Below are 26385 nucleotides of genomic sequence, written 5' to 3'. Positions count from 1 at the left end.
ATCGGAGCGATATCAAGCGCGTCACCCCCTCAAGCTGCGGTGGTCGCTCGAATCCCGCCCGCCCTCTCAGTGTCGCCCTGCGCTGCTGAAGCCGCCGCGGCACCATGGCTGTGCTCGCCGTGATCCTGTGCTTGTCGGTGGCGGGTGAGGAGTTGGGGCGGACGTGCGGGACGTGCTTCGGGAAGCCCTGCGCCGCGGGGCTCGAGGGTCCCGGGCGGCCGGGGGTGGGCGGCTGCCCGGCGGATGCCGCAGTGCGGGCAGCCAGGGCCGGCCTCACCTCAGCCGCCTCTCTCAGGGTTGTTCCCCGGGATCCGCTCGTATTGGTGCGGCCTTAGGGACCGACGGTCCTTGGCCAGGGCCGGGCTCCGTGGGGGGGTTCTCGGAGCCGGCCTCCACCCTCCGCCTTTTTGAGGAAGGCGCGTCCTCCCGCAGTGCCGCCAACCTCCAATCAGCCTGGCCTCCTCTTCCGGCTCGGGAGGCCCTTCGGAGGTCGGGCGCATTTCTCAATGGACTGGTGAACCACAGCCCGCTGCGAAGAAGGAAAGGCCGATTCCTTAGCTGCCATTGGCTGCTGCCTTTATTATTATTCTTTGCATTCGGTTAATGTCTTCAATGTAGTGGTTGTCATCAATAATGGTGACGGCTCTAACTCATGTGTGTTTCAGGATGTAAAAATTGGGGTGGTGTCATTATTTTATGTGGTTTGTATCTTCAGGTGAACACAAAGCACCTCTCCATAGTTTGTCACAGTTCCCAGTTTTAAGGATTTGGAAACTGGGATGTGAGTCACATCCTTAGGGTCACATGTCAAATCAATGGCAGCTTTCTGAGAGGAACCTGGGTTCCCTAGCATTGAGCAAGAGTGGAAGTCAGCGAACATTTGGCTTCTCAACTTGTATATCGTGTGGTAATTGCATTGCATTTGACAGCAATCCTCAGAAAAGGGTGTCGTCCTCGTTTTGCAGAGTGATCAAACCTAAATAGATTATTCAACACCATAGAGGCAGTAAGTAGTGAAGTTGGACTTGAACCCAGACCAGCTGGCTCCAAAGCACGGGCCTTTTCCATAATGTGTTGTGGCAAAGGCAGTGCTGCATGTGAGAATGTGGGTGTGATGGGTGCCGAGCCAGGGAATGCACACTGTGGGCAACAAGAGCCCAAGTTGAGAACAACTTGGAGGAATTGGTGCCCTGGTCTCCCGTGTGTCACTTTAAAACCAGTGGGAGGTCTGTGCCTATGCTGTGGGAGGTCCTGCGTCAGGAATGACAATTTAATTCTGTGGGAGGTATAGACCAGTGATATTCTTGAAATCGGTAGCTCTCTTCCATCTCTGGAGGTGTGTTGATAATAGTTATATTTATTTTCTTTCTTTTTTTGTGTGTGAAACCAGGGATTGAACCCAGGAACGCTCTACCACTGAGCTATACTCCCAACGCAGCCCTTTTTATTTTTTATTTCCGGACAGTCTTGCTAAATGGCTGAGGCTGGCCTTGGTGATCCTCCTGCCTCAGCCTCCTGAGTCACTGGGACTACAGAGGTGTGCCACTACACCCAGCTTTTTGTTTCTTTTCGTTAGCTGACTTTGAAAAGGTCATTCTGATCTGTCCATTAAGATACTTTTCATTGGGCATGGTGGCTCAGGCCTCTAATCCCAGCCACTCTGGAGGCTGAGGGGGAGGATTGCCAGGAGGCCTGTCTTAATGACTAACCAGCCGTGTCTCGAAATAAGAAATGCACAAACAGGACTGGGGATATAGCTCAGAGGTAGAGTGCCTCCAGGTTCAATTGCCAGTACCACACACACAAGAAAAGAAGATACTTTAGGTCAATTTTTTATTTTAATTGAGTTTTTGAAATTAAGAAAATCTTCCCTTTAATACTGTGCTTTAAACAAAACATCTGTTGAGATTCTCTGCTTTAATGACGTTGTTTTGATTCAGTGAGGTTTAGGTTTTCTGGTTTGGTTTTGAGTCTGAGATCAAATAATTGTTTCTGTACATGGTTTGAACATGCTTTCCTTACTAGAATGATCTAGTTTCTACAAACCAAGAACTTCTGCATTGCTGGGTCTTGTCAGATGAGGTTAAATTATTATTTTCCACAATGACTAAGTGTAATTTAATGGAAAACATCTTCAAGAGCTCCAACTTCTCTATTTGAGAAGAAAATCAAAATCTTTTGAAACATGGTTACAGAAGTGGAGAGAGAACTAAGGAACTAGAGTTATAAATATCATGTCCTGAGGAGTATTTGAAAAAAATTCAGATATTTAACCTTGAGAGGAAAGGCAAAGAGTGAAGCACACGGAATTTAAGGGATGTTATGTAGAAGATGGAGTTGATTTGGTCACTGATACCCAGGAGGACAAAACTAGAACCCCCCCCTCCTTTTTTTTCATATTGATGGATTCCATCCATTCATAGATCATAACATAGTATGATGGAGTTCTTAGAAGGACACGGAGCCTCTCACCCAGACTGGGGAGGTACCTCACAGGGCAAATACGGGAAAGGTTGGGGTGAAAAGAAAGGACATTTTAAGGGCTAGGGATATAACTCAGTGGGAGAGCACTTGTGTAGCATGCGTAAAACCCCAGGTTCCATTCCCAGCAAGAAAAGAAAATACACAGAAAGAAAAGAAAAGGCATTTTAGACAGAAGCATAGACATGTAAAAGGAAAAGAGCAAATAGTTTGCTGAGGCAAGAATGTATAGGGGCTAAGTTGGAGAGATCCCAGAAGTAAGGTTGGTAAGGCCTCTGGGCTATTATGTTTTGGATTTGCGTCAGAGGCTCTGGACATTTAAGCAGAGAGGTAGACAAACACATTTGTATTTTGTAAAAGTGATGAGAAAACTGGATCAGAGAGTGACACCAGAGGGTCATAGAGGCAGCCAGATCTAGCAAACCTGGTGAGGGACACTGAGGGAAAAGGATTCAGGAGATGATAAGAAAAAGCACTCAGTAGAATTCTGTGGTTCAATTAGTCGTGGTGCTGCAAAAGTATTTAAAAATTCCAGCGGTGGTGGCACGTGCCTGTAATCCCTGTGGCTCAGGAGGCTGAGACAGGAGGATCACAAGTTTGAGGCCAGCCTCAGAAACTTAGGGAGACCCTAAGCAACTTACTGAAAACATAAAAAGGGCTGGGGATGTGGCTCAGTGGTTAAACACCCTTGGGTTCAATCCAAATACAAAATTGTTTTTTAGGTTTAAATATATATATATATTTTGGGGCTGGGGGTGTGGCTCAAGCGGTAGCACGCTTGCCTGGCATGCGCGCGGCACTGGGTTGGATCCTCAGCACCACATACAAATAAAGATGTTGTGTCTGCCGAAAACTAAACAATAAATATTTAAAAAAAAAATATATATATATATATATATATATATATATATTTAAAGGCAACTGATTCAAGCAACTGGGCAGAAGGTGGCAACCTTTTTGGAGCCAAAGAATGCAGGAGAAGCATGTGGAAAGATGGTAGATCCAGTTTTAAACCTGTTGAGTCTGAAGGGCAGGTGGGACTTAGAAGGAAATGTCAACAGACTGTTGAGTACATCGGTCTCAGACCTAAGAGAGATCTAGGCTGGAAATAAAAATCTGGGAGGCATCAGTGCATTTCTGTGTTCACAACCTAGGAGTGGATGGGCTCAGCCAGGGAGAGCTCTGTAAAATAGGAAAGTAGGGGGTCAAGAATGGAGCTCTCAGATCTCTGAAGTGGAATATAGTAGGTGATCCATTTAGATGTTAGGAGAATGTACTAGAACTTAAAAAAAAAGTCATCTTTTTGTAAACAGTAATGGTCATTTGTTAATGTCCCTCAGATTGTCTGATGTTTTCTCATGATTAGATTGGGAAGAATACTATACAGGTATCAATCTTATTAGAAAATTTCATTTCTGTGTGCTTTGTAATGTAGTACAAATATATAGCCTATTGTTGTTAGTATTAATATCATTGTTATTATTACAGTTCTGGGGATTAAACCCAATGGCTTCAAGCATCCTAGGCAAGTGCTCTACCTCTGAGCTACATCCCTAGCCCTGTAGCCTATTATTTTAGTACAAGTGTGCAGCATATGCTTGCACCCACGTGTACACACATATACACATATGTACGGGCTTCCTTCCATCTTTGTGCTGAAAGGGTTGAAATCTAAAAAGTTGGGCCATCACTGCTTCAAAGGATGAGAAGAGAAACAGGAAAGCAACCAGAGGGATTGAAGGAAAACCAGGGACCCTAGCTTCGTGAAGTTCAAGGAAGGAGATTTTCTGGGAGGGTGTTCCCATTTCAGATGCTTTGGGAAGTTCAGTAAATTAAGGGCTGAAAATTGTCTTTTGGACTTGGCGGGCTGTGTGAGTGGCGGAGGGATCAGGAACTCTGGGCTTGGTAGCTGGGTAGCGTCCAGGAGGTGAAGTAGAGAAGCAGGTTATGGTTGACTCCAGTTCTAGGATTCTTCCTTTGAAGGGAAGCAGAGGCTGGTAGCTGGTTTTGGAGTTGTTGTTTGTCATTTTAATTTTAGAATGGGCACACCCTCAGCATGTTTTTGAGGTGTGACTTCATTCACTCATTAACTGAGCAAGTATTTATTGAGTACCAATTTGTCAAGCACCGTTCTTACCCTGGGGATACTGAGTGAACAAGATACAAATCCCTCCTTCATGGAGCTGATTTTCTTCAGGGACATCTTTCTATGCCTACCACCATATTGTTGCCTATCTTCTGATATGTTGTCTGTCTCAGAATAGTGGCTTAATAACATTTGAATGAATCGTTTTGTAGGTGAATGAGTGAAAGTCCCTAAGAAGGCTGAACACAAGCCTAAGTTAGAGTGGAGGGGACCATCCCTGCCTTCATGTCTGGAGGGAGAGGACATACAGGGAGGGGCTTGTGCAAAGAAATTGGTGATGAGGAGAGGAATTCCTCTTCTTTCTGGGGACAAGGTAATCGGGTGAGACTGAGTAATAACCCAAGAAGCTGAACATCAGGGAGCCCATTTCAGTTCAGTACAAGGAGGAACTTTTCAAAGGACTAGAATGTTGGGACAGTGGAGCTGACTTCAGATAAATACAGCGTTTGTAAATTGAGGTGGGGTTCCTCATCACTGGTGATGTTCAAGTCAAGAGTATGGGTGGCTTGCAGCCAGACATCCCAGAGCTGTGATACCTGCAGTGAGCAGAAGTTTGGACAAGGTGACCTTTCTCTGTAGGAGCCTATTTCTAAGGTTTCCTAAAGCGGTAGCCTCCTGAAGGAGTTTGTTGTATGTCCATGGAGGTTAATCTAACTACAAAGGTGACACAAAGTTAAATAGTATGGCTTTTGCAGGGTTGAGTGAGTAGGGCCACATCTCAAAACAAAGGTACTCCAGGTGAAAATATGGTTCCTTAAAAGCGAATGGTTGGGGCTGGGGATGTGGCTCAAGCGGTAGCGCGCTCGCCTGGCATGCGTGCGGCCCGGGTTCGATCCTCAGCACCACATACAAACAAAGATGTTGTGTCCGCCAAGAACTAAAAAATAAATATTAAAATTCTTTCTCTCTCCCTCACTCTCTCTTTAAAAAAAAAAAAAAAAAAAAAAAAAAAAAAAAAAAGCGAATGGTACTTGGAAAGCCTAGGTCTTGTGCTGCCCTATTTCCCTTAGAGTTTAGCGAACCAAGATGTCTGTGGGTTACAAGTGACCCTTCCAGTCTGCTAGTTTTTGAACTGCCTCTGGCTAGAACGATTTGGAAATCCCTGTCCTGGCTGCTGTGCCTAATTGAAACCTAAGTCTTTGTGTTGTATCAGCACCATCTCGAGGCCTTTTATTTACCGTCAATACTGCAACACCAAGACATTTACTGGCGCTTCCAAACTTTATTCCTATTCCCTGTAAATGGTACTTCTCTAAGTCAAGAGAACAACAGCCCTGCTTTATTAGTCTCATCTTCCTATACGAGCCAAGATTTGTTTTGGACTTGCAGCTGATTTTTTCATAAGAACTTAAAACTTTCCACTAGTTCCTTGCCTTGTATAAACTAGACACCACTGGGTTAATATGTAACTGGGGGAAGAAGCCAAAAACCTGGGGCTGGGGCTGGGGCTCAGCGGTAGAGCGCTCGCCTAGCACGTGCGAGGCCCTGGGTTTGATCCTCAGCACCACATAAAAATAAATAAAATAAATAAAGGTTAAAAAAAAAGAAGATAAAAACCTTAGCCTTAGCCTTGGAGGGCTTATAAAAATGGTCCCTTTATTCAATTAGCCTTTATCTTTAAATCCAGACACCGTACCCTTGGAGTAGTTGACTTAATCATTACAGAATACCTGTTCACACTCTCCAGATAGGTTGACTGAAAATACCGCATGGACTTTGTTTCTGAAGTCTGAATTGTTTTATTTTGTGACTGGTCACAGGCACCCTCCACTTGACAGTTCTCATTTCACTAGGTTTGCATGTAGGACATTGATCTATCCTGAGATAAGAACATACTAAAGTCTTATAATGAGATACTAGAAACTTTATGAATTCACACTTGGTAGAGAGGGCCGAGGGTAGAAATAATTTAGAGATTTCAAGTTTTCTTTCTTTTTAGCCTGTGTCAGGGTTTTACTTTTTGTTGTTGTTTTTAAATTCTGGAGAAATGCCACTGACTGCTAATTTTTGCCAGATGGTCACATGTGCCTTTTAGGTGTTGTCTGTAGGAAGGCGTCTACATCATTAGGAAAATCCTGTTTCGTGGTCGTACTTTTGTTCGAGCAGAATATATGAACTTGGGCTGGGACTATAGCTCAGTTGATAGAGTGCTTGCCTTGCATGCACAGGCCCTGGGTTCAATCCTCAGCACCATAAAAAAAAAACAAAAACAAAAACAAAAAATGAATATATGAACTTAAATTCTTCTTCTTTTTTTTTTTTTTTTTTTTTTTTTTTGTGGTACTGGAGCTGGAACCCAGAGCCCTGCGCATCCTAGGCAAACACTCTACCACTGAGCTACATTCCTAGCCATCCCTCCCCTCTTTTCTGTTTTGAGTCAGGATCTCACTAAATTACCCAGGCTGGCCTTGAACTTGCAATCCTCCTGCCCTGATCTCCCGAGTTGCTGAGATTTACAGGCATATGCATCTAGCTGAGCTTAAACTTTGAAAAATAATTTGTTGACATTGAGGATTCAGCATTTCGTCAATTGTAATTTAGTATGCCAAGTCGGTGGATGGTGGGGAAACATGTATTATATTTAACAGTTTTCAAGGTGGGTACAAAAGAGTTGTGCTGATAATTCATTGAATCTGTTTTCTTTTCAGGGGTTTTGGGGAATGAGTTCAGTATATTAAGATCACCAGGGTCTGTTGTTTTCCGAAATGGAAATTGGCCTATACCAGGAGAAAGAATCCCAGATGTGGCTGCATTATCCATGGGCTTCTCTGTGAAAGAAGTATGTATATATTTTTAAATACTTGCAATTCTTTCTAAAAACACATTTGCTGATTTCTTCTAAGAGACCAAGGAAGTAACAAACATATGTAGGTATATTCACTGCAGATTACTAAAGTTTTTGAAAGCTCATTTCTGGTTGGGGAGATTTTTGATAAGTGCTTTAAGCTTAGTTTCTGAAACCAAATTGTTATAAATTATTTACCATGTAATTATTTAGTCATCGTTTAAAAATTCTTTGTAGGGGCTGGGGATGTGGCTCAAGCGGTAGCGCGCTCGCCTGGCATGTGTGCGGCCCGGGTTCGATCCTCAGCACCACATACCAACAAAGATGTTGTGTCCGCCGAGAACTAAAAAATAAATATAAAAAAATTAAAAAATAAAAATTCTTTGTATACCAGATAATGCATTTGTCCTTTTTTTTTTTTAGCTTTTAAATATTTTTTAAATATATATTTTTTGGGGGTGGGGAGGGTACCAGGGATTGAACTCAGGGGTGCTCAACCACTGAGCCACATCCCCAGCCCTTTTTTATATTTTATTTAGAGACAGAGTCTCACTTGAGTTGCTTTGGGCCTGGCTTTTTCTGAGGCTGGCTTTGAACTTGAGATCCTTCTGCCTCCAGCCTCAGGAGCTGCTGGGATTACAGGCGTGCGCCAGTGTACCTGGCTAAATATGTCTTTATTTTTAATTGACACATAGTAAATAAACAGAGGTATTCTACTATTAATAGGATATATCTTTTCTTTTAGTGCAGGTGATAGATTTGCTATGAATGATAATATTAGATACATATCTTGTCTGAGACTGGGAAAATAACGTGATAATCATGTAGTCCTTGGGCAGCCTAGGACCTTGGTTTCTTAGTCTGAAACTATTATGTGTTGTAGTCACTGGCTGCTTACATGATTGTAGCAGAGGGCGTCTATATCCAGCCAATCCCAGAAATCTGAAGCTCAGGGCTTAGAAGGAAAGAGATGCATTTTGCTTTCTTATTGTCTCCTCCCCCATTATGCATGTGGTGAATTTGATGTGGTCCCTAGATATCTTTAGTCACCAAAAGGAACTTTCCTTCTAGATCTTTAGTGTGCTTGCAAGAAGCTGCTCATGGGAACTGTTGAGCTGCCGGGCCGAAGGGTGGAACCCCTGAGCTCTGTCGTCTCTGGGCAACCAGGGTGAACACATTTGTATGTTTAAGGATGAAAGTTGTACCTAAATTCTTTACAACCTTAATGTATTGGGTTTTGTTTTGTTTTGTTTTGTTTTTTTGTGCTGAGGATGGAACCTAGGGTCTCACACATGCTTAGTAAGTGCTCTACCACTGAGCTATACTCCAAACCCTACAACCTTAAATTTGACTCCAAGTGGCTATTAAAATTACCTTTAGAAATAATTGTTAGTAAACTGGCCAGGCATAGTGGATGGTGCACACCTGTAATCCCAGCAACTTGGGAGGCTGAGGCTGGGAGGATCCCAAGTTCAAAGCCAGCCTCAGCAATTTATCGAGACAGCAACTCAGTGAGACCCTGTCTCTAAATAAAATACAAAAAAAGGCAGGGGATGTGGCTCAGTGGTTGAATTCCCCTGAGTTCAATTCCTGGTATTAAAAAAAGAAAATTGTTAGTAAACTGACATGAGTTACTTTCAGAAGGAATTTTGTTTGTATTTAGTCTAAAGAGAATTTTGTAATGACAGTCTTGCTATGTCACTGAGAGAGAGAAAAGTGATTCCATATGTAAGGGTACAAAATGATGTAGAGGAAGAAATTGTCCGTGGTTATAGGAAGAGGAGAATGTTTTGCAATGTGGAATTTAAAAAGTCCTTGTGTTGTGTTTACTTGCCTGCTTTTTTTTTCCCACAGCAAGTTTGAGCTGATTTCTTAGTAGAGTTTGTTTCAAATCCAGAATCTTAAGAAAATGAAGAAGGTAGAAATCAGCATCCTTGATTAGGAGATTGCAGCTACTATTTATTTTATAAAATGATTATTGTCCCCGTGAATTTTCTTGGCCAGGGTCATCAGAACCCCTAAACTCTGTTTAGTTGATATTATGGGGCGATGGTTTTCTGAGTTGATAATTAAGCACCATTTTATGCCTTTCGACATTTAGGATCTTTCTTGGCCAGGACTTGCTGTGGGGAACCTGTTTCATCGGCCCAGGGCTACCATTATGGTGATGGTGAAGGGAGTAGACAAGCTGGCTCTCCCTCCAGGAAGTGTCATCTCATACCCTTTGGAGAATGTGAGTATATCTCGCACTAAAAGTTTTTGTGGGGAGGGGCCAGTGCTAGGAATGGAACCCAGGACCTCTAGCATGCTAGACAAGTGCTCTGTCCCTGAGCTACAGCCCCAGCCCAGAGGAATACACTTTTTAATTTTCTCTTGCTAGCGAACATTATGAATTAAATTCTAAACACTTTTTTTTTTCATTTTTGGATACACAATTTCTTTAAAACGCACTCTCTTTTGAAATTCTTTGGAGAACACAGTTTCATTAAAAAGATAATGGTAGTTATCAAGTTATGGAAACCTGGCCATTCTCCATGGGTGAGAATTCTTTCTAAGATAAGAGATAGACAAGTTGCCCTGCTCAGAATGGTCAGAGGCTTGAGAAAGAGTGCCACTAAAAGAGAGCCACTTGAGGGTGTGTCCTTCTGACATTTTCTTGGACATTGTCCTGTCACCTTCCCTTCAGAACTTTTCCTCTGAGACAAAAGGCTGTTTGCTGCCTCGCTTATTCCTTCACTGGCCTTTCAGGCAACGTTGGCGATGAGCTGATGGGAGAGGCCCTCCGTCTACTGCAAGCACATGGACATGCTGGATAAAAAGTCACAAAACAGGGCTGGGGTTGTGGCTCAGCGGTAGAGCGCTCGCCTAGCATGTGAGAGGCCCTGGGTTCGATTCTCAGCACCACATAAAAATAAATGAATAAAATGAAGGTATTAGTGCCGGGGATGTGGCTCAAGTGGTAGCATGCTCGCCTGGCACGCGCGGGGCGTTGGGTTCGATCCTCAGCACCACATACAAATAAAATAAAGATGTTGTGTCCGCTGAAAACTAAAATATATATATTTATATATTCTCTCTCTTTCTCTCTCTTTAAAAAAAAAATGAAGGTATTGTGTCCAACTACAACTCAAAAATAAATATTTAAAAAAAAGTCACAAAACATCTTCATGAGCACAACTACCCTGAAAACACAGGTGCCAGATAGGAATAGAAAACTCAGAGGCCACCGTGGTAAGCAGGAGCTGACCCTGAAAGGGTGTTTCCTGCCGAAGGTGAGGAGCTGTAAAATGCTGTCTGTCCACTTGCTCTTGAGAAAGGGACTAATGAAACCCCAGCTGCCTGGGGCTGCTGCAGAGGAGCTGGCTTACCGCCCTGGGCCTTGGGCCCCAGATTCCCCCAGAGAAATCTGAATTACAGGGGTAGGGAGGTTCCTTCCGAATTCACCACTCACCCTGTAGGGACACCTCCTTTGGCTGTTATAAAAAATTGAAGGTGTGCACCCAGGGTGTAGCTCAGTAGTAGAGCACTTACTTAGCGTGTGTGAGGCCTTGGCTTATTTCCCCAGCACGGGGACAATAAATAATGGAAGGAAAGTCAGAAAGTACTTGAAGGAAAAAACAAAATGCCACGAGAAAGGTGTCAGCCACAGTAACACCTCATCTTCCTAGATCAGCCGAAAAGCCATTTTAGAATGTGTATTCAAATTGTGCAATAGAAACTGTAAGACACACGAGGCAGTTGTAAGACATTTTTGATCGGTGATATGTTTGTTGATATTCTAAATATTTCAGAATTTAGATTGTGATGAGTTATTTAGAAATTGTTTTCATTTCCAAATGTATGGGTTCTTTTTTTAAAAATATTTCTTAGTTGTAGATAGTTGTAGATTCATTTTTATGTGGTGCTGAGGATCGAACCCAGTGCCTCCTGTGTGCAAGGCAAGCACTCTACCACTGAGCTATAGCCTCAGCCCTGGGTTCTTTTTTTAATAATTTCTAATTTAAAATTTTTCATGTTACTGTAAGACTGTGGTCTGTGCGATGCTGATTTTCTGGGCATTTGTTTTTCAGACTTTCTTATGGCCGATTTCCAAGCACACATGGCATGCTTACAAAACAAGCATGTACTAGACCACAAGGCAAATCGGAACAAATGATAAAGAATCAGGATCATATTAACCACCCTCTCTGAACACAGTGCATTTAAATCTGAAAATAATAACAAAATGATACCTTAAAAAAGTATCTGAGCTGGGCATGGTGGCGCATGCCTATAATCCCAGCGGCTCAGGAAGCTGAGGCAGGAGGATCACGAGTTCAAAGCCAGCCTCAGTAAAAGTAAGGCACTAAGCAACTCAGTGAGACCCTGTCTCTAAATAAAATACCAAATAGGGCTGGGGTTGTGGCTCAGTGGTCAAGTGCCCCTGAGTTCAATCCTCAGTGCCAAAACAAAACAAAACCAAAAAACATATCTGGATCAACATACCCCTGTTCCATCCACCAGCCCTCCTACCCAGCCTGTGGTAACTATCTTTCTCTTTCTACTTCTATGAGTTCAACTTTTTTGTAGATTTCATATGTGAGATTATGCAGTATGTTTTCTAATGTGCCAGGCTTATTTCATTTAACATAATGTCCTCAAAGTTCCCCTGTGTTGTCACAAATAACAGGATGTCTGCCTCCCTTTAAAGTTGAATAGTAATTCACTGTATATATATATATATAAACCACAATTTTTTTTCCAGTGCTGGGGATTGAACCCAGGGCCTCTTGCATACTAGGTAAGTGCTCTACAATTGAGCTACGTCCCAGCCCTACCACATTTCTTTATCCATTTTCTGCTTATGGGTAGGTACCTAGGCTGCTTTCATATCAAAGCTATAGTGACTAATACTGCAGTCAACATGGAGTGTGGAAATCTCTTTGGCAAGCTGATTCCGACTCCTTGGGACATATGCCAGAAGTAGAATTGCTGGCTCATGCTTCAGGGGTCTAATGCACAAAATAGTGACTATCATAAATAATAATGCATTGTGGGTTTTTGCGGAGGGGGTCATGGTACTAGGGAATGAACCCAGAGATATTCTACCACTGAGCTATATCCCGAGTCCCTTCTTTTGTATTTTGAGAGAGGATCTCACTGAGATGCCAGGCTGGCCTTAAACTTACAATCTTCCTGCCTCAGTCTTCCAAGCAACTGAGGTTACAGGCAGTTGAATGAATTACATTTTCAAATTGCTAAAAAAGTAGGTCTTAGGGTTGGGCTTGTGGCTTAGTGATAGAGTGCTTGCCTAGCATGTGTGAGGCATTGGGTTCAAATCTCAGCACCACATAGAAATAATAAATGAATAAAATAAAGGTCCATCAACTAATAAAAAAAAGAGTAGGTCTTAAATGTTTTCACCACACACACACACACACACACACACACACACACACACACACAAGTATATGATGAGGTTGTTAATTAGCCTAATATTTAACCATCCCATCTTGTAAACATGTTTCAAAACATCACATTCTACCCCATAACTGTATACAATTATTATTTGTCAATTAAGAATAAAATAAGTATTTGGAAATGATAAAAACAAACAAAAAATGTGACACTGCAGATTTAAAGCATACCGAATATCCAGGAGGCCAAGTCCAAAATAACACCTAGGTGTAGTGAAATTGAAGAATCATCAAGGAAATGGGAAATCTTAAAAGCTCTCAGAGAGAAAAGACATTGTCATTACCAAGGAATGAGAGTAGAATGAGAGCGGATTTCCCCTCATTGCCATTGTGGGTTGGAAAAGTGGCGATTTCCTAGTGTGAGGCTGGGTGAGAATATTACATAGATAGTCATAAGAATGAAACGACACCGATCCAGGGGCAATTCTGCTGCGACTGTTGAAAGATGGAAAGAGGATGAGTTTATGGTTAGTGATGCGGGAGAGCTAAGTCCTTGTTTTCTAGAATAGACAGAAAATAGATAATGCCTACACTTGAAAATCAAAATGTAGTCACATAAGCATCTTATTTAAAGAAGGTGGTAAAAACAAAAGGATTTGAGAGTGCCTCAGAGGAATGGGAAAGGAGGGGCGAGGCAAACATTTTTCATACAATGTCTTATAGAACTATTTGTCTCTTTCAACTCTGTGTATATGTAATTCTTGAAAATTCATTTATTTTAAAAAGACAACAAGAAAGACAGTTGGAATAGATGTACTCCTGAATAATTCATGGGTTAAAGAGGAAATCGCTGTAGAAATTTCCAAATTATTTAGAACTGAATAATAATGAACCTTATATTTAAAGCTGAAGTGGTAAGAAAAGGGATTTGTTTTGTTTTGTTTGGTACTGGGGATTGAACCAAGGGGTACTTTACCACTGAGCCACATCCCCAGCCCTTCTTAATTTTTTTGTTTTGAGACAGGGTCTTGCTAAGTTGCTGGATGCCTTGCTAAGTTGCTGAGGCTGGCATTGAACTTGCGATTCTCCTGCCTCAGCCTCCCGAGCCTCTGGGATTGCAGGCGTTGCATCACACCCAGTGTAAAAGGGAAATTTATAGCTTAAGATGCACATCCTAGACAATTTAGGGATTGGAAATTAATAAGCTAAAGAAACCAAAAAGTGGGCTGGGGTTGTGTGTGGCTCAGTGGTAGAGTGCTTGCCTAACATGCGTGAGGCCCCGAGTTCAATCCTCAGCGCCACATAAAATAAATAAAATAAAGGTCCAAATGTATGATATGTCAAGATCATTGTACTGTCATGTGTAACTAATTAAAACAAATTTTAAAAAAATGAAAATGATAAAAAAAAATAAATAAAGGTTCATTGACTCTAAAAAAATATTTAAAAAAAAGAAAAAACAAGAAACCAAAAAGTTTCATAGTAAATGCAAGTAAAGTGGAAGGAAGGAAACAACAAAGATTGGAAGGCAGAACATTTTCACCAAGAGTATTAATGTCGTTTATTATGTGATTCCTGGGAAAAACATTGTGGAGTTTCTTTAAAATAAATATATAAAAAACCAAAATGCCATTGCAAGATTTTTATTAGCATATAATCTAAAACTAAACATTTTAAAACAGACTAGTCTGACTTTACATGAGAAGCTGTGAAGAGAGCTCCTTTTATTGCTTGCCCCTGATTGGCTGCTTAGAATACTTTTCCTGGCAGAAGATGGGGAATGATACAGAAGGCTCAGATGGCAGACCCCACAAAACCTTAAAACCAGAGTGTCTTAGAATTCCACTTAATGAAGCTTCCATTTGATTATCTAGCTGTTTTAATTAGTATTTCAAGTCCTGTGGATTCAGAAATTACTGGACAAATGGGCCTTTCCTTAGAATATGGTGGCAGAAAACAGTCGCCGTGTTCTCAGCAGCTCAGCTTCTTGCTTGGTGAGCTTGGTTGTCTAGATAGCTATTTCTTCTCCTTCACAGTCTGGCAGTCATCTGATTCATTCGTTTCTCCTGTGCAATTGCTAGGGACATGTTAGCATTTACCTTCAACTTTCCCGACCCAAGTGCCATTTCACTCAGTGAAATGAGGTTGGGAAGTTTGTCACTTGCTTGTGTTTCCCTGCAAAGCCTGAGGAGGTGACTGTGATCCCAAAAGGAAAGCACTTGCGGTGACTGGGGAGGGGGGGCGGGGCTGGTCACAGTGTGCTTTTGCAAGTTTGCACATTCTTCCCCCCACCTCAGTTACTCATAAACTCATTTTAAGAGAATTTTGGGAAGAGTTAATGTGCATCTTGAGTAACAGAAAAATTGATTTCATTTCACAGAAGTATAAAATTGATAAGCTTAATTTTGATGCTGGGATTTCATCAGTGAGATTTATATAATCACATTGATTTCTGCCTGCCTGCACCACATTAGCATTAATTTGCTCCTTATAAACATGAACTTGTAAGTAGTAAAGGGAACTATTGGGAAAAAAATCACTAAAAAATCTCCACTAAAACAGAAACACTGCTGTATTGCTTATTTTAATAGAGTAATATCAGGAATAACATAATTTTTGTGGGGAAATTACTACAATTTATTTTTTAAAATAATGTAGAACCAAAAAAAACCTTTTTATTCACTTCCTAGGATATGGTTTACTTTGGTAAAGTCTCCATGGATATTTGAAAAAATATGTATATTCTGCTTTTGTTCTATAAATGTTAATTAGACCTTGAAAAAAAAAATGTTGAACAAAGCCAACTATGGAGATAGAAGCCAGCATTTTGGTCACCCTGGGGGTGGAGGTGGGTGCTTCTTGGGTGCTGATGACGCTCTACCTCCTGTCTGTGTGGGTTACATGAATGCATACATTTGTACAAACGCTTATTGAGTTGTTACCCCAGGATTTGTACACTATATTGTTTGCATGTTATGTATATTTTGATAATATAACATGTACATAGTTCTTTTTTATAATTAACATTAGGATATATAAAAAATTAAAAATATTGACACCTTCACAATTATTAACATAGTCTTACTAAAATCAAGAGTGATGACATATTATTACTACATTTTTATACCAGATAACAGAGTGAAGAAAGCAACAAAAAAATAATCACTAAAATTCTGCTGTGGATCAGGATAAAATGTCTCCAACATGAACTCAGACTTTCCTAAGAATTCAACAATGAGTATGGATTGCTTGTTATATTTTGATATAAATTTCAAGTAAATAAGGAGGTCTTGCCAGAATTGGGTATTTCCCTCTACTAATACCTTCTTGCATTCCTAAGATAAGAGCCTTAAATTCTTGGAGTATACTTTTATAGCCTGTCTGAGAGTCTTCAGTCTATCTGAAGATGAACCCTAAATCTTATTATCCATTTAAAAAATTTCAGAATGGAAAATGAGGTCTAATTCTTTCAATTAAATCCAGTACCTCTGATTCCTCAAATCTCTTAAATACAAGTAAATACTTTACACATTCATTGTAGCATGTTTAATCAATATTGAAACCAAATGTGTTGCTGCTTCAAGTACATGAATGACCACCAGAAAATGGTTTGTGCTACATAGTGTCCTGTCCATGTTTAAGCTGTATCTCATCTAGTCACATTGGGAATACAGACTCCGCTCACTAGGGGGCTGTTTAATCCTCTATAGCCTTAAAAGGGCTCCAGGTGTTCATCTTCCAAATTTCCATAAAAAGTACCGGTGCCACCCAGGCCCTGTGGCACATGTCTGTAATCCTAGCAGTTCAGGAGGCTGAGGCAGGAGGATTGCAAGTTAGAGACCAACCTCAGCAACTTAGTAAGACCCTGCTGCAAAAGAAAAATTAAATTAAAAAGAGCTGAGGATGTAGCTCAGCAGTAAAGTGCCCCAGGTACCAAAACCAAAGTCCCCAGGCTTCTTTCTTAATACCATCTGAATGACTTTTTTTCCTACTTTCATTCAGAAAATAACTGTGGTCTTATTCTTAAATCGCAGGCGGTTCCTTTTAGTCTTGACAGCGTCGCAAATTCCATTCACTCCTTGTTTTCTGAAGAAACTCCCGTAGTTTTGCAGTTGGCTCCTAGTGAGGAAGTAAGTGCTAAAGTTTTTATATAAGATGCTTTAAAAAAAATAAAAGCAGCTTTCATGACTTAATGAAAGTTGAAAACCACTTTTATGAAAAATACTGTCAGACCTCCTTGTGTTGAGCAGACTGTAGACTGTGGGTGACTTCAGTCTGGGATTCTCTTTGCAGAGAGTGTATATGGTGGGGAAGGCAAACTCGGTGTTTGAAGACCTTTCAGTCACTTTGCGGCAGCTCCGTAGTCGCCTGTTTCAAGAAAACTCCGTTCTCAATTCACTTCCCCTCAATTCTCTGAGTAGGAACAATGAAGTAAGTAGTGCACTTGTTGAATGAAAAGATAAATATCATTGTTAACTTTCCATTCCTTACGTTACTTTGAAATGTTAGAATTTTTAGAAAATAAAAAATCATACAGATTTACTGCTGGAGTAAATTGTTCTCTCCACTGGTGTAATATTCTTTTTTTTGGTTGGTGGTGGGGGGGTGTTTACTGGGGGATGAACCTGGGGGTGCTTAACCACTGAACCATATCTGGAGCCTTTTTTTAAAATATATTTTTAGTTGTAGATGAACATAATAACTCTTCCACTGAGCCCCAGCCCCAGCCCTGTGCCCTTTCTATTTTTTATTTTGAAACTAGGTTTCACGAAGTTGCTTAGGGTCTCACTAAATTGCTGAGGCTAGTCTTGAACTTGGAATCCTCCTGCCTCAGCCTCCCGAGTTGCTGGGGTGACAGGCGTGCAGCACCACACCTGGCTCATGGCGTAATCATCTTAATGATCTCATGAGTAAACCAGTCCTTGCTGTGAATCAAGCTGTAGTAGTGTTATATTCTAGTGGCAGGGTTGCCCCTGTTCATCCACACAAGCCAGGAACCGCAGTGTCTCCGTGGAGGAGCTGTGTCCACCTGGTAATCCTATAGAGGATTAAACAGCCCCCTAGTGAGCAGAGTCTGTATTCCCAATGTGACTAGATGAGATACAGCTCAAACATGGACAGGACACTATGTAGCACAAACCACCGCTGCCGACGTGTTGCCAGGTTTTTCTCATTCATTCTGGATACTGCAGTGGAAGGGGCACCCCCATCTTTGCTGCCCTTCAGCTTCATCGTCTGCTTTTGCACCCTTGTAATCACATGGCATGCCACCTTTGTGATGACGTCCACCATTTACCTACTTTGGGCGACCAGAACCACTATTTTCCATTGTCCAGTATGGAGAGTATTCAAGGGGAGTGAGCACGCTGGCCCGTGGCGGGATATCCTGGTGCCCTGAGGAAAAACCACAGTGGAATTCAGATGATGGATCATGGTTCTGTCAGAAGTATAGCTGTTGAGTGGCAGTCACTGTGTTAAGGGATGGCCACTACCTTTCTGTTAGGAAGCAGTGTTTTACATGCAGTTTTGTTCTGGTGCTGTGGGTGGCGCCCAGGGCCTCAGGCATGCTGGGTAAGCGCTCTCCCACCAGCTGCACCCTCGCCTGTGTACGCCTTGTCAGTTGCAGTGAACCTACCAGAGGGGGGGAAATTATATAATTTTACTTATGGGATTAATATTTGTAATAGCCTGTATTTTACTTGATAAATGGCAAATATAGACCTGTAACGCATATTTAAAATAATGTTCATTTTGGGTTTTTTTTGGTCTCTGAAGGTTGACCTGCTGTTTCTTTCGGAACTGCAAGTGCTACATGATATCTCAAGTTTGGTAAGTAGGCTGCTTGAATTTTTCAGTTCCATTTATTCTGGTGTCTATAAACTCCTTCACTGATAGTGAATCCAGTTGGAAAGCATGATATGTATGCCCTAAACCAGGCATGGCAGTGCACACACACCTGTAATCCCAGCTACTTGGGAGGCGGAGACAGGAGAATCACAAGTTCAAGGCCAGCGTGCGCAGCTTAATAAGATCCTGTCTCAACAAATAAAAAGGGCCAGTGACGTAGCTCAGTAATAGAACACTTGCCTAACAGCTGTGAAGCTTTGGATTCAATCCCTGAAAATGCAGAATAAAAGAAAGGAATGTCTAGATTTAAGACCCCATGAAAATTGAGAAATTAGTAGTGGTGCTGGGCATTCTAAACTCATGTGAGCGTGAAATTATTTTTGCATTTCTCCTTTTAGAGGAGACAGTATGTCCTCCACAAAATAGTCCTGGGAATAAGAATACCCTGGCTAACTTGGGCATTGATTTCTGGTCAGCCATTAAGACATAATTCCTACATCTGTAGCTTTGTGTTGAAAAACAAGAAGTAATAGTTGGGATAAATAATACTGTCAACCAAGTCGAGAAGGAATGCATCTGTCTGAAGGGCTTCTTTTTTTTTTTTTTTTTTTTTTTGAGTTACTCATCCTTGTAACTGAAATAGAAATTCTTACCTCTTTGGTAGCTTGTGAAGTTGTTTTTTAAACTTTTTCAGCCAGTACTGGGTTGAGGAATCGGGAAGTTCAGCGCTGGGGATCTGTGAAAGTGGCGAGGGAGGGTTTGTGGGGAGTAGCGGCTGATGGCTCACTAATTCCTGGGATCAAACTGGTCCAACCAGCTGTTCCTTGTGTGCTTCCCCATAGCTGAGTTTTTAAACTAAGCAGTTGTGTTTAAAAAAAAAATTGTGTGCAGGGCTGGGGATTGACCCCAGGGTCTCACACATGCTAGGCAAGTGCTCTATCACTGAACTGTGTGCCCAACCTTTTTTTATTCTAAGACAGGGTCTCATGAAGTTTCCCAGGCTGTTTTCGAATTTATAATCCTCCTGCCTCAGCTTCGCTTGTAGCTGGATCATAGGCATATGCCGCCGCACCTGGTATAAAACTAACAATTTTGTTAGATAGGGCAGAGGAGTGGGAGGGGAATGGAGGGGCATGGGGTAATTAATGATGGTGGAATGTGATGATCATTATTATCCAAAGTACATGTATGAAGACACGAATTGGTGTGAATATGCTATGTATACAACCAGAGATAGGAAAACATGTGTCTATATGTGTAACAAGAACTGTAATGCATTCCGCTGTCATATATAAAAAAAAAATAACTTTGAAAAAAACCTAACAATTTTATTAAGAACTTTTATTGAATATTCAAGGAGTTCTGTAAGTGTTCCCCAAAATAAGACTTGGGTGGGATTTATCAGAAACTCCCATTTAAACCAGTTCCCCGTTACCACCATTTTAGACCACAGGCTGTGGGCGTGGCTGGAGTACTGTGGTAGCCAAGTTTATTTAGGTATGAAACTTGAATCAGCTGTTATACACCACACGATATCTGTCACCTTTTTTTATTTGTCCTCCTCAGTTGTCCCGTCATAAGCATCTAGCCAAGGATCACTCTCCTGATCTGTACTCACTGGAGCTAGCAGGTTTGGATGAAATTGGGAAACGTTACGGGGAAGACTCTGAGCAGTTCAGAGATGCTTCTAGGATCCTTGTTGATGCTCTGCAAAAGGTAAACTTCAGTGTCGGATGAGAGGTCAGAATGTGACATTTCACTTTTGCTCTTAATGGGAAAATCTGCTTTGTGAGAACACTTTTTCTTGTGTGTGGGGGTTGTTTGTGGTGCTGGGGATCCATGTGAAATGCCGTTGAGTGAGGTCTTGACTGTTTGGAGGGTGTTCTAATTATAGTGGCTAAGAATAAAATAGGGTCAAAGGTATATATTGGGCTACCTCTTTCTAATGCTGGCAGGGACAGTATTAGGAAATGATTGATAACTATAGCATGATATATATTTTTTTTCTGGTAAAATATATATATATAACGTAAAATGTAACCATTGTAGCCATGTTTAAGTGGCATTAGATACAGTCCTGTGTTCTGCAGCCGTCATCATCTCTAATAAAACTTTTTCATCTTTCCCAGTTGAAACTCTGTGCCCATTAAACACTATCAGGTACTGAACTAGAACACCGAGCACAGCAGACACGCAACCAATGCATAACAAATGCCTGTTCTTTTCTGCCCTCCACGTTACTCACCAATAACTCCTCAGTGAGGCTTCCTGCGTAAATCTTTGTAGACGTTTGTGATTAATCATAGACCACTTAGGAACATCTCTTCATTTCCCTTTCCTACTTCCCTTCCCCCAGTTTATATGCCAACAAGTTCAGTCTCTTAAAGTAATCTTATTTTGAGCATTTGAATATATATTAAAGCTCAACACTTTTCTGAATATTTCAACATAATCAAAATCTTTAGTCTTGCCTATTTTAAGACATAGCATATATCATGATCCAGTAGGTAGAAATATGTTGTCAAAGAACAGAAACTTTACACATAATTTAAATGAGTTTGTATTTGACTTGCCACAGAAAATGATGGTGACGCATGTTAATTATCTTGGTTTAGCCATTCCACAATGTGTGTGTACTTTGTTTATTTTTGTGGTACTGGGGATTGAACCCAGGGTGCTCTACCACTGAGCCACATCTCTACCTTTTTTGAAACAGACTCTTGCTCAGTTGCTAAGGCTGGCCTCCAACTTGCAGTCCTTCCACCTCAGCCTCCTGAGTCTCTGGGATTACAGTCGTGCATCATCACGCCTAGCTGTATATTATATCTTATAACAAATATTGCATATGATAAATATCTATCCATGGGTTCCATATCTGGAGATTCAACCAAGGATTGGAAATATTTAGGGAAAAAACGTGCATCTGTGCTGAATGTATACAGACTTTCCCCCTTGCCATTATTCCCTAAACAACGCAGTCTATTAACACAGCATGGACACTGTATTAGGTATTATAAGGAACCAAAAGAAGATTAAAAGTATACCGGAAGCCAGGCACAGTGGCGCACACCTGAAATCCCAGTAGCTCAGGAGGCTGAGGCAGGAGGATAGTGAGTTCGGAGCCAGCCTCAGAAACTTAATGATGTCTTGAGCAACTTAGTGAGACCCTGTCTCAAAACATAAAAAGGATTGGGGATATGGCTCAGTGGTTATGCACCCCTGGGCTCAATCCCCAGGACAAAAAGAAAAGTAAGTAGGTAAGTATACGGGAGGATATGCATAGGTTCGTGTGTGTTGGTAAGTATACGGAAGGATATGCGTAGGTTCTTTACAGATACTACACCATTTTATGTAAGGGACTTGAGCATCTGCACATTTTGCATTCCCAGGAGGGTCCCGGAACCAGTCCCCAACAGGTGCTGAGGGATAATTATATACAATTTTTGTCACTTAAAAATGGGGACTGGGATTGTGGCTCAGTGGCAGAGCACTTGCCTAGCATGTGTGAGGCACTGGGTTCGATTCTCAGAACCACATATAAATAAGTGAAAAATAAAGGTCCATCAACAACTAAAAAATGAAGACAAAACATATTGGAGATTCATCACAATGTTAACAACTTCCTTTTAGTTTGCAGATGACATGTACAATCTTTATGGTGGGAATGCAGTGGTAGAGTTAGTGACTGTCAAATCATTTGACACATCCCTTATGAGGAAGACAAGAACTATCCTTGAGGCAAAAGAAGAGGTGAGCATGATTTCTTTTGAAAAAATTAAATCCTCTGTCACCTCTAGGTGACATGAATGGGCCGTCAGTAAATCTGAAAAACAATTTCAGTTCAAATATTCATTGATTATTCACAAGGTTCTGTGCTTTAGCCAATAGTACTCAGTCCTTTGGGGCTACCATCAGATACTGTAAGAATTTGAGTTAGGGATAAAAGTAAATCTGCCAGGGCAGTAAGAGAGTTCCAATATTGGTATGTACAGGGGACATCAGCAGTCACTGAGGGCGTGGCGGGGCGCTCTCAACTGATGAACTCTGCTCTTTTAGAAGGAACACTGTCTTGGCAGCAAAATCCCTTATTTCTGGAATCCTCCTTGTGTAGGTCTTTAAAATTTTGGTTTACCGCCATAGTTTTTTGGTATGGATCTTGCTTTGAGTTTAAGCATTTAGAGCGAGAGGTGAGGTTGCTGGCTGTGGAAAACTGTGTGTGTCCATGATCTTAGATATATGGCTTCAGGAAATCTGGGGGTGGGAAAGAGTGGTATAGACACTCTAGACGCCACGTAGCCAAGAACGTTATTTACGGTTGGCCTCGTCACTTACTGCTGTCAGCTCCCTAGTCACTTCTGTACCCTTCAGACCCATGTCACTCCGTTTACAGATGGCAGGGAGAGACCTGGGGTGAGAGGGCTGAAGCTGATGCCTGCCAAAGGCAGCCTGGAGACACCGGCTTTAGATTGGTTTCCTGTGTTTAAGACACATAGCAGGCCAGACAGACGCCCCGCTTACCCCGCAGCTACCACCAGTGTCTGCTGTAAGGCATCTAGAAGAACTGGATGAAAAATAAAAGGCCTTTTTAAGTGCATAGCTCAGCTGTCAAAAGGTAAAGGAGATCCTTACAGGGTGAGCAAAGAAGCAGGCCAAACTAAGGACATCCTTCAGGGGCTGGGGAGGCCCTGGGTTCAATCCCCAGCACCAAAAAAAACAAAAACAGAAACCAGGTGAGGAGCCTCTGAGTCCCTGTGGGGGAGGGGATGAGAAGTGACACCTCCCTATAAAGCTGGGGACCTTGAAAAAGCTGTGCCCTCCCGAGAGGGGAGACTCGTGAACATTCTGCCTACCAGCAAAGGCAGCTTGAGCTCCAGGTGGCCAGTCTGTTGGGAGTAGAGATGTTCTCAACAACAGGGCCCCCTTCCTGTGAGTGAGGGGCTCCAATTTGTGTCACCTGCTGTTTTGGAAAGCCCCGGCCAAGAAATCAACAGAAACCTTCCCACGCTGGTGAGCCCTCCACAGCACACAGCTGAAGTCAGTGTGGAGTCTCTGACAGGGTACACCCTCAGTACAATCACGGGGCAGGGGAGCCTTCCCGGGTATGATCCCCAAAGTGAACTCAGAAATTGTAACCCACGGGCAGAGCTGATACACCATGAGGACAACAGCAAGTAGCAAGAATCAGACCCCAAAACCTTCAGACAACAGCAAGTGAGGAGAAGCCACAGAATATGTCTAAACTGATTAAAGAAATGGGAGCTGACCCCGAAAGCAGAGCCTTCAGACAGATTTGAACTTAGTGGGAAAACTTGAATACTGCCACGGTTGGCCTGCCCAGTTTACATGAAGTGACCCCAGAGAGAAGCCATCTTGAAGAAGGCCCCAGTTTTGGAGTTTGAGCAGTCACTTGTGTAAAGCTGAATTATTGTGTCTCCTGTGAAGTGCTAGGCTGCGTTTACCAATCGGCTCCTTTAATGCACGACTTGAGTTTCTGGGAAAGTAGCCTCTCAGATGACCAGATGTGTTATTAGGGGCAAGAGCCAGGTGAGGTCCGATTTGCTTTACCTACGAGGTTGAGTTAGCGCTTCAGGTATGCCGTCTAAAATCTCCAGAATTTTCTTGTTTGTAAAACTGTAAGAGACCCAAAGGAAACCTTTGCAATGGGAAGTTGGCATCAAACATTCCTTGGAATGTCATTTCGTCTGGTCGCCTGCCTGTCGTCCCTGTTCATCACTCTCCTGCATCCAGTCTCTGGCCTGTTCACAGAGAAGAAGGCCTCACGTGGGCTTGCTTCCTAGAGCGCTGATGGAGATGGTGTAACATTAGTTGCAGCAAAGACTGTGCAACCCTGTCAGTGAGCTGAAAATCACTGCAGTGTGCACTTGGGCTGGGTGTGAGCCCGCTGTATCAAATAGAAACCAAAGAAGGTCTCGGGGTGTGAGGTCCTTGGCCTCAACTCTAAGCTCCCGCAGGTAAACACAGGGTCTGTGCCCCCATTCCCTCCTCCAGTTGAAGTCACTGTCTTCTGTTAGCGTAAGGGGACAGCTAAGAACAGTTCAGGGAATCGTTTGCCAAGTGCCCACGATGTACCAGGGCCTGGGGTGGTAGAACAAGCAGAGCTCTGACACCGTCTGCCAGGCACCCCGCCCTCCTTTCTGCCACCTCACTACGCTGCCACACCCCAGTCTGTCTCCCTGCTTTTCAGCTGTCCCTTCCCAGATCCACCTGTACACTTCATCATCACCGTCATCTTTTCTAAAGGAGACCCTGATCACGAGGCTGGCTTCCTGCCTCAGCCATGTCCCGTCCTCGTTGCCGTGGGCTCAAGGCCAGGTCCCCATGGCTTCCCTGCATGAACCTCATCTCTTGTTATTGTCCTGCTCTTTATTTTTTATATTCATTTTGTTTTTCCAGTGCTGGGGACCAACCCCAGGGCCTCCTGCAGGACAGGAAAGCACTCGGCCCCTGAGCTGTCCCCAGCCCCGGCCTACACTTTATATTCTTTAGCCACAATGAACCAAGTTGCTGTGTAGTTGAAGAAGCCTGTTTTCCTCTTTTAGAAACATGAAGGTGCTCGTTCTTCCACAGCTTGTAACATATTTAATATTATTTAAAGAATACAAACGCTGAACCCCTGTTCCCTGGAGTCCCCCACCTACCCCACCCCTCAATGACCCGGCTCCTGACCACGGCAGCCACCCCCTTGCTTTCCCTTGCAGTTTGACTGTGTGCATATTTATCCTTAAAACAGAGCTGTTTGGTTTTGCCTGCTTCAGTTTTGTACACATGGAATCATACCTCATTATTTTTCTGTGTTCTTTGCTCAGTGTTATTTTTCAAAGTCACACAGACTTATGAATAGAGCAGGAATCGGTCCCCTCACTGCTGTGTCGCCCACTGTACGGCCACGTCCCCGTACCCGCCCACTGTGTGGCTGATGGCTGCACAGGCTCTCGGTTCACTCGTGGACTTACCGGGATGGCAGGATACGCCTGCCTTCAGCTACACCGGGTGTTGCCAGTTTCTCAAGCAGTTGGACCAGTTTACACTTCCACCCACGGTGCCAGTGTCTTCTCCCTGAAGACTCCCCTTCCTGGTTCCGCCCAGTACAAGTAGCTCTTAGGCCACTTGTGGATAAGTGTTTGCTAGACAGTGAGTCTAACACACTAAATTAGGATAATGTTATATCTTAAAATTTGATTTTCTCTTTCCTTTTCTTCATTGCAGAAACCAGCCAGTCCCTATAACCTTGCATATAAGTATAATTTTGAATATTCAGTTGTTTTCAATATGGTACTTTGGATAATGATCGCCTTGGCTTTGGCCGTGATCATCACCTCTTACAATATTTGGAACATGGATCCTGGATATGATAGCATCATTTACAGGATGACAAACCAGAAGATCCGAATGGACTGAGCTCTCCTCATGCCACACTTAGGCTAGGGGTTTGGAAATTGGCCATTTTATTAAAATATATCTTTTAGTGTGGTTTAAAGTAGATAGTATACTTGATTAAAACAAATAGCAAATTTTGTTCTCTATTTTGTGTGTGCCTGTGATGTTTTTTTAGAGTGACTTCTAGTATTGATGTGAATCAAATGATGTAATAGATTCCATAATATGCTTGAATGTCATGATATAGCCATTTAATAATGTAATTTCATTCCGTATAATAGATTTGGAGATATGCACTGAGAGACATGTAAAACACTTAGAGTAGCTTGTTA

The 26385-nt window shown here is 42.3% G+C and overlaps 1 protein-coding gene and 1 non-coding gene across 2 annotated transcripts; both read left to right on the top strand.

Annotated features, from left to right (window-relative positions):
* On the top strand, nucleotides 1-26385 carry Atp6ap2 (ATPase H+ transporting accessory protein 2). Its single transcript, XM_026387584.2, has 9 exons — nucleotides 1-144; nucleotides 7276-7406; nucleotides 9514-9645; nucleotides 16843-16938; nucleotides 17102-17239; nucleotides 18584-18637; nucleotides 20222-20371; nucleotides 22286-22405; nucleotides 25883-26385. Exons 1-9 carry the CDS (start codon nucleotides 105-107, stop codon nucleotides 26072-26074), a joined length of 1053 nt encoding a protein of 350 aa, XP_026243369.1. The 5' UTR covers nucleotides 1-104; the 3' UTR covers nucleotides 26075-26385.
* On the top strand, nucleotides 10247-10319 carry Trnaa-agc (transfer RNA alanine (anticodon AGC)). The gene has a single exon. It is a non-coding gene; the product is annotated as a tRNA-Ala (tRNA).

This window comes from Urocitellus parryii, chromosome X (genome assembly GCF_045843805.1).
Source record: "Urocitellus parryii isolate mUroPar1 chromosome X, mUroPar1.hap1, whole genome shotgun sequence".
Taxonomy (NCBI): domain Eukaryota; kingdom Metazoa; phylum Chordata; class Mammalia; order Rodentia; family Sciuridae; genus Urocitellus; species Urocitellus parryii.
The sequence above is the reverse complement of the archived record's forward strand: the minus strand, read 5'-3'. Positions and strand labels throughout refer to the sequence as shown.

What these genes read in the sequence shown, in the direction of transcription:
- Atp6ap2 (XM_026387584.2), top strand. Translation starts at nt 105, where the DNA reads ATGGCTGTGCTCGCCGTGATCCTGTGCTTGTCGGTGGCGG. An exon ending in CCTGTGCTTGTCGGTGGCGG is followed by an intron (nt 145 to 7,275) that starts GTGAGGAGTTGG and finishes TTTTCTTTTCAG; the next exon opens with GGGTTTTGGGGAATGAGTTC. An exon ending in TCCTTGAGGCAAAAGAAGAG is followed by an intron (nt 22,406 to 25,882) that starts GTGAGCATGATT and finishes TCTTCATTGCAG; the next exon opens with AAACCAGCCAGTCCCTATAA.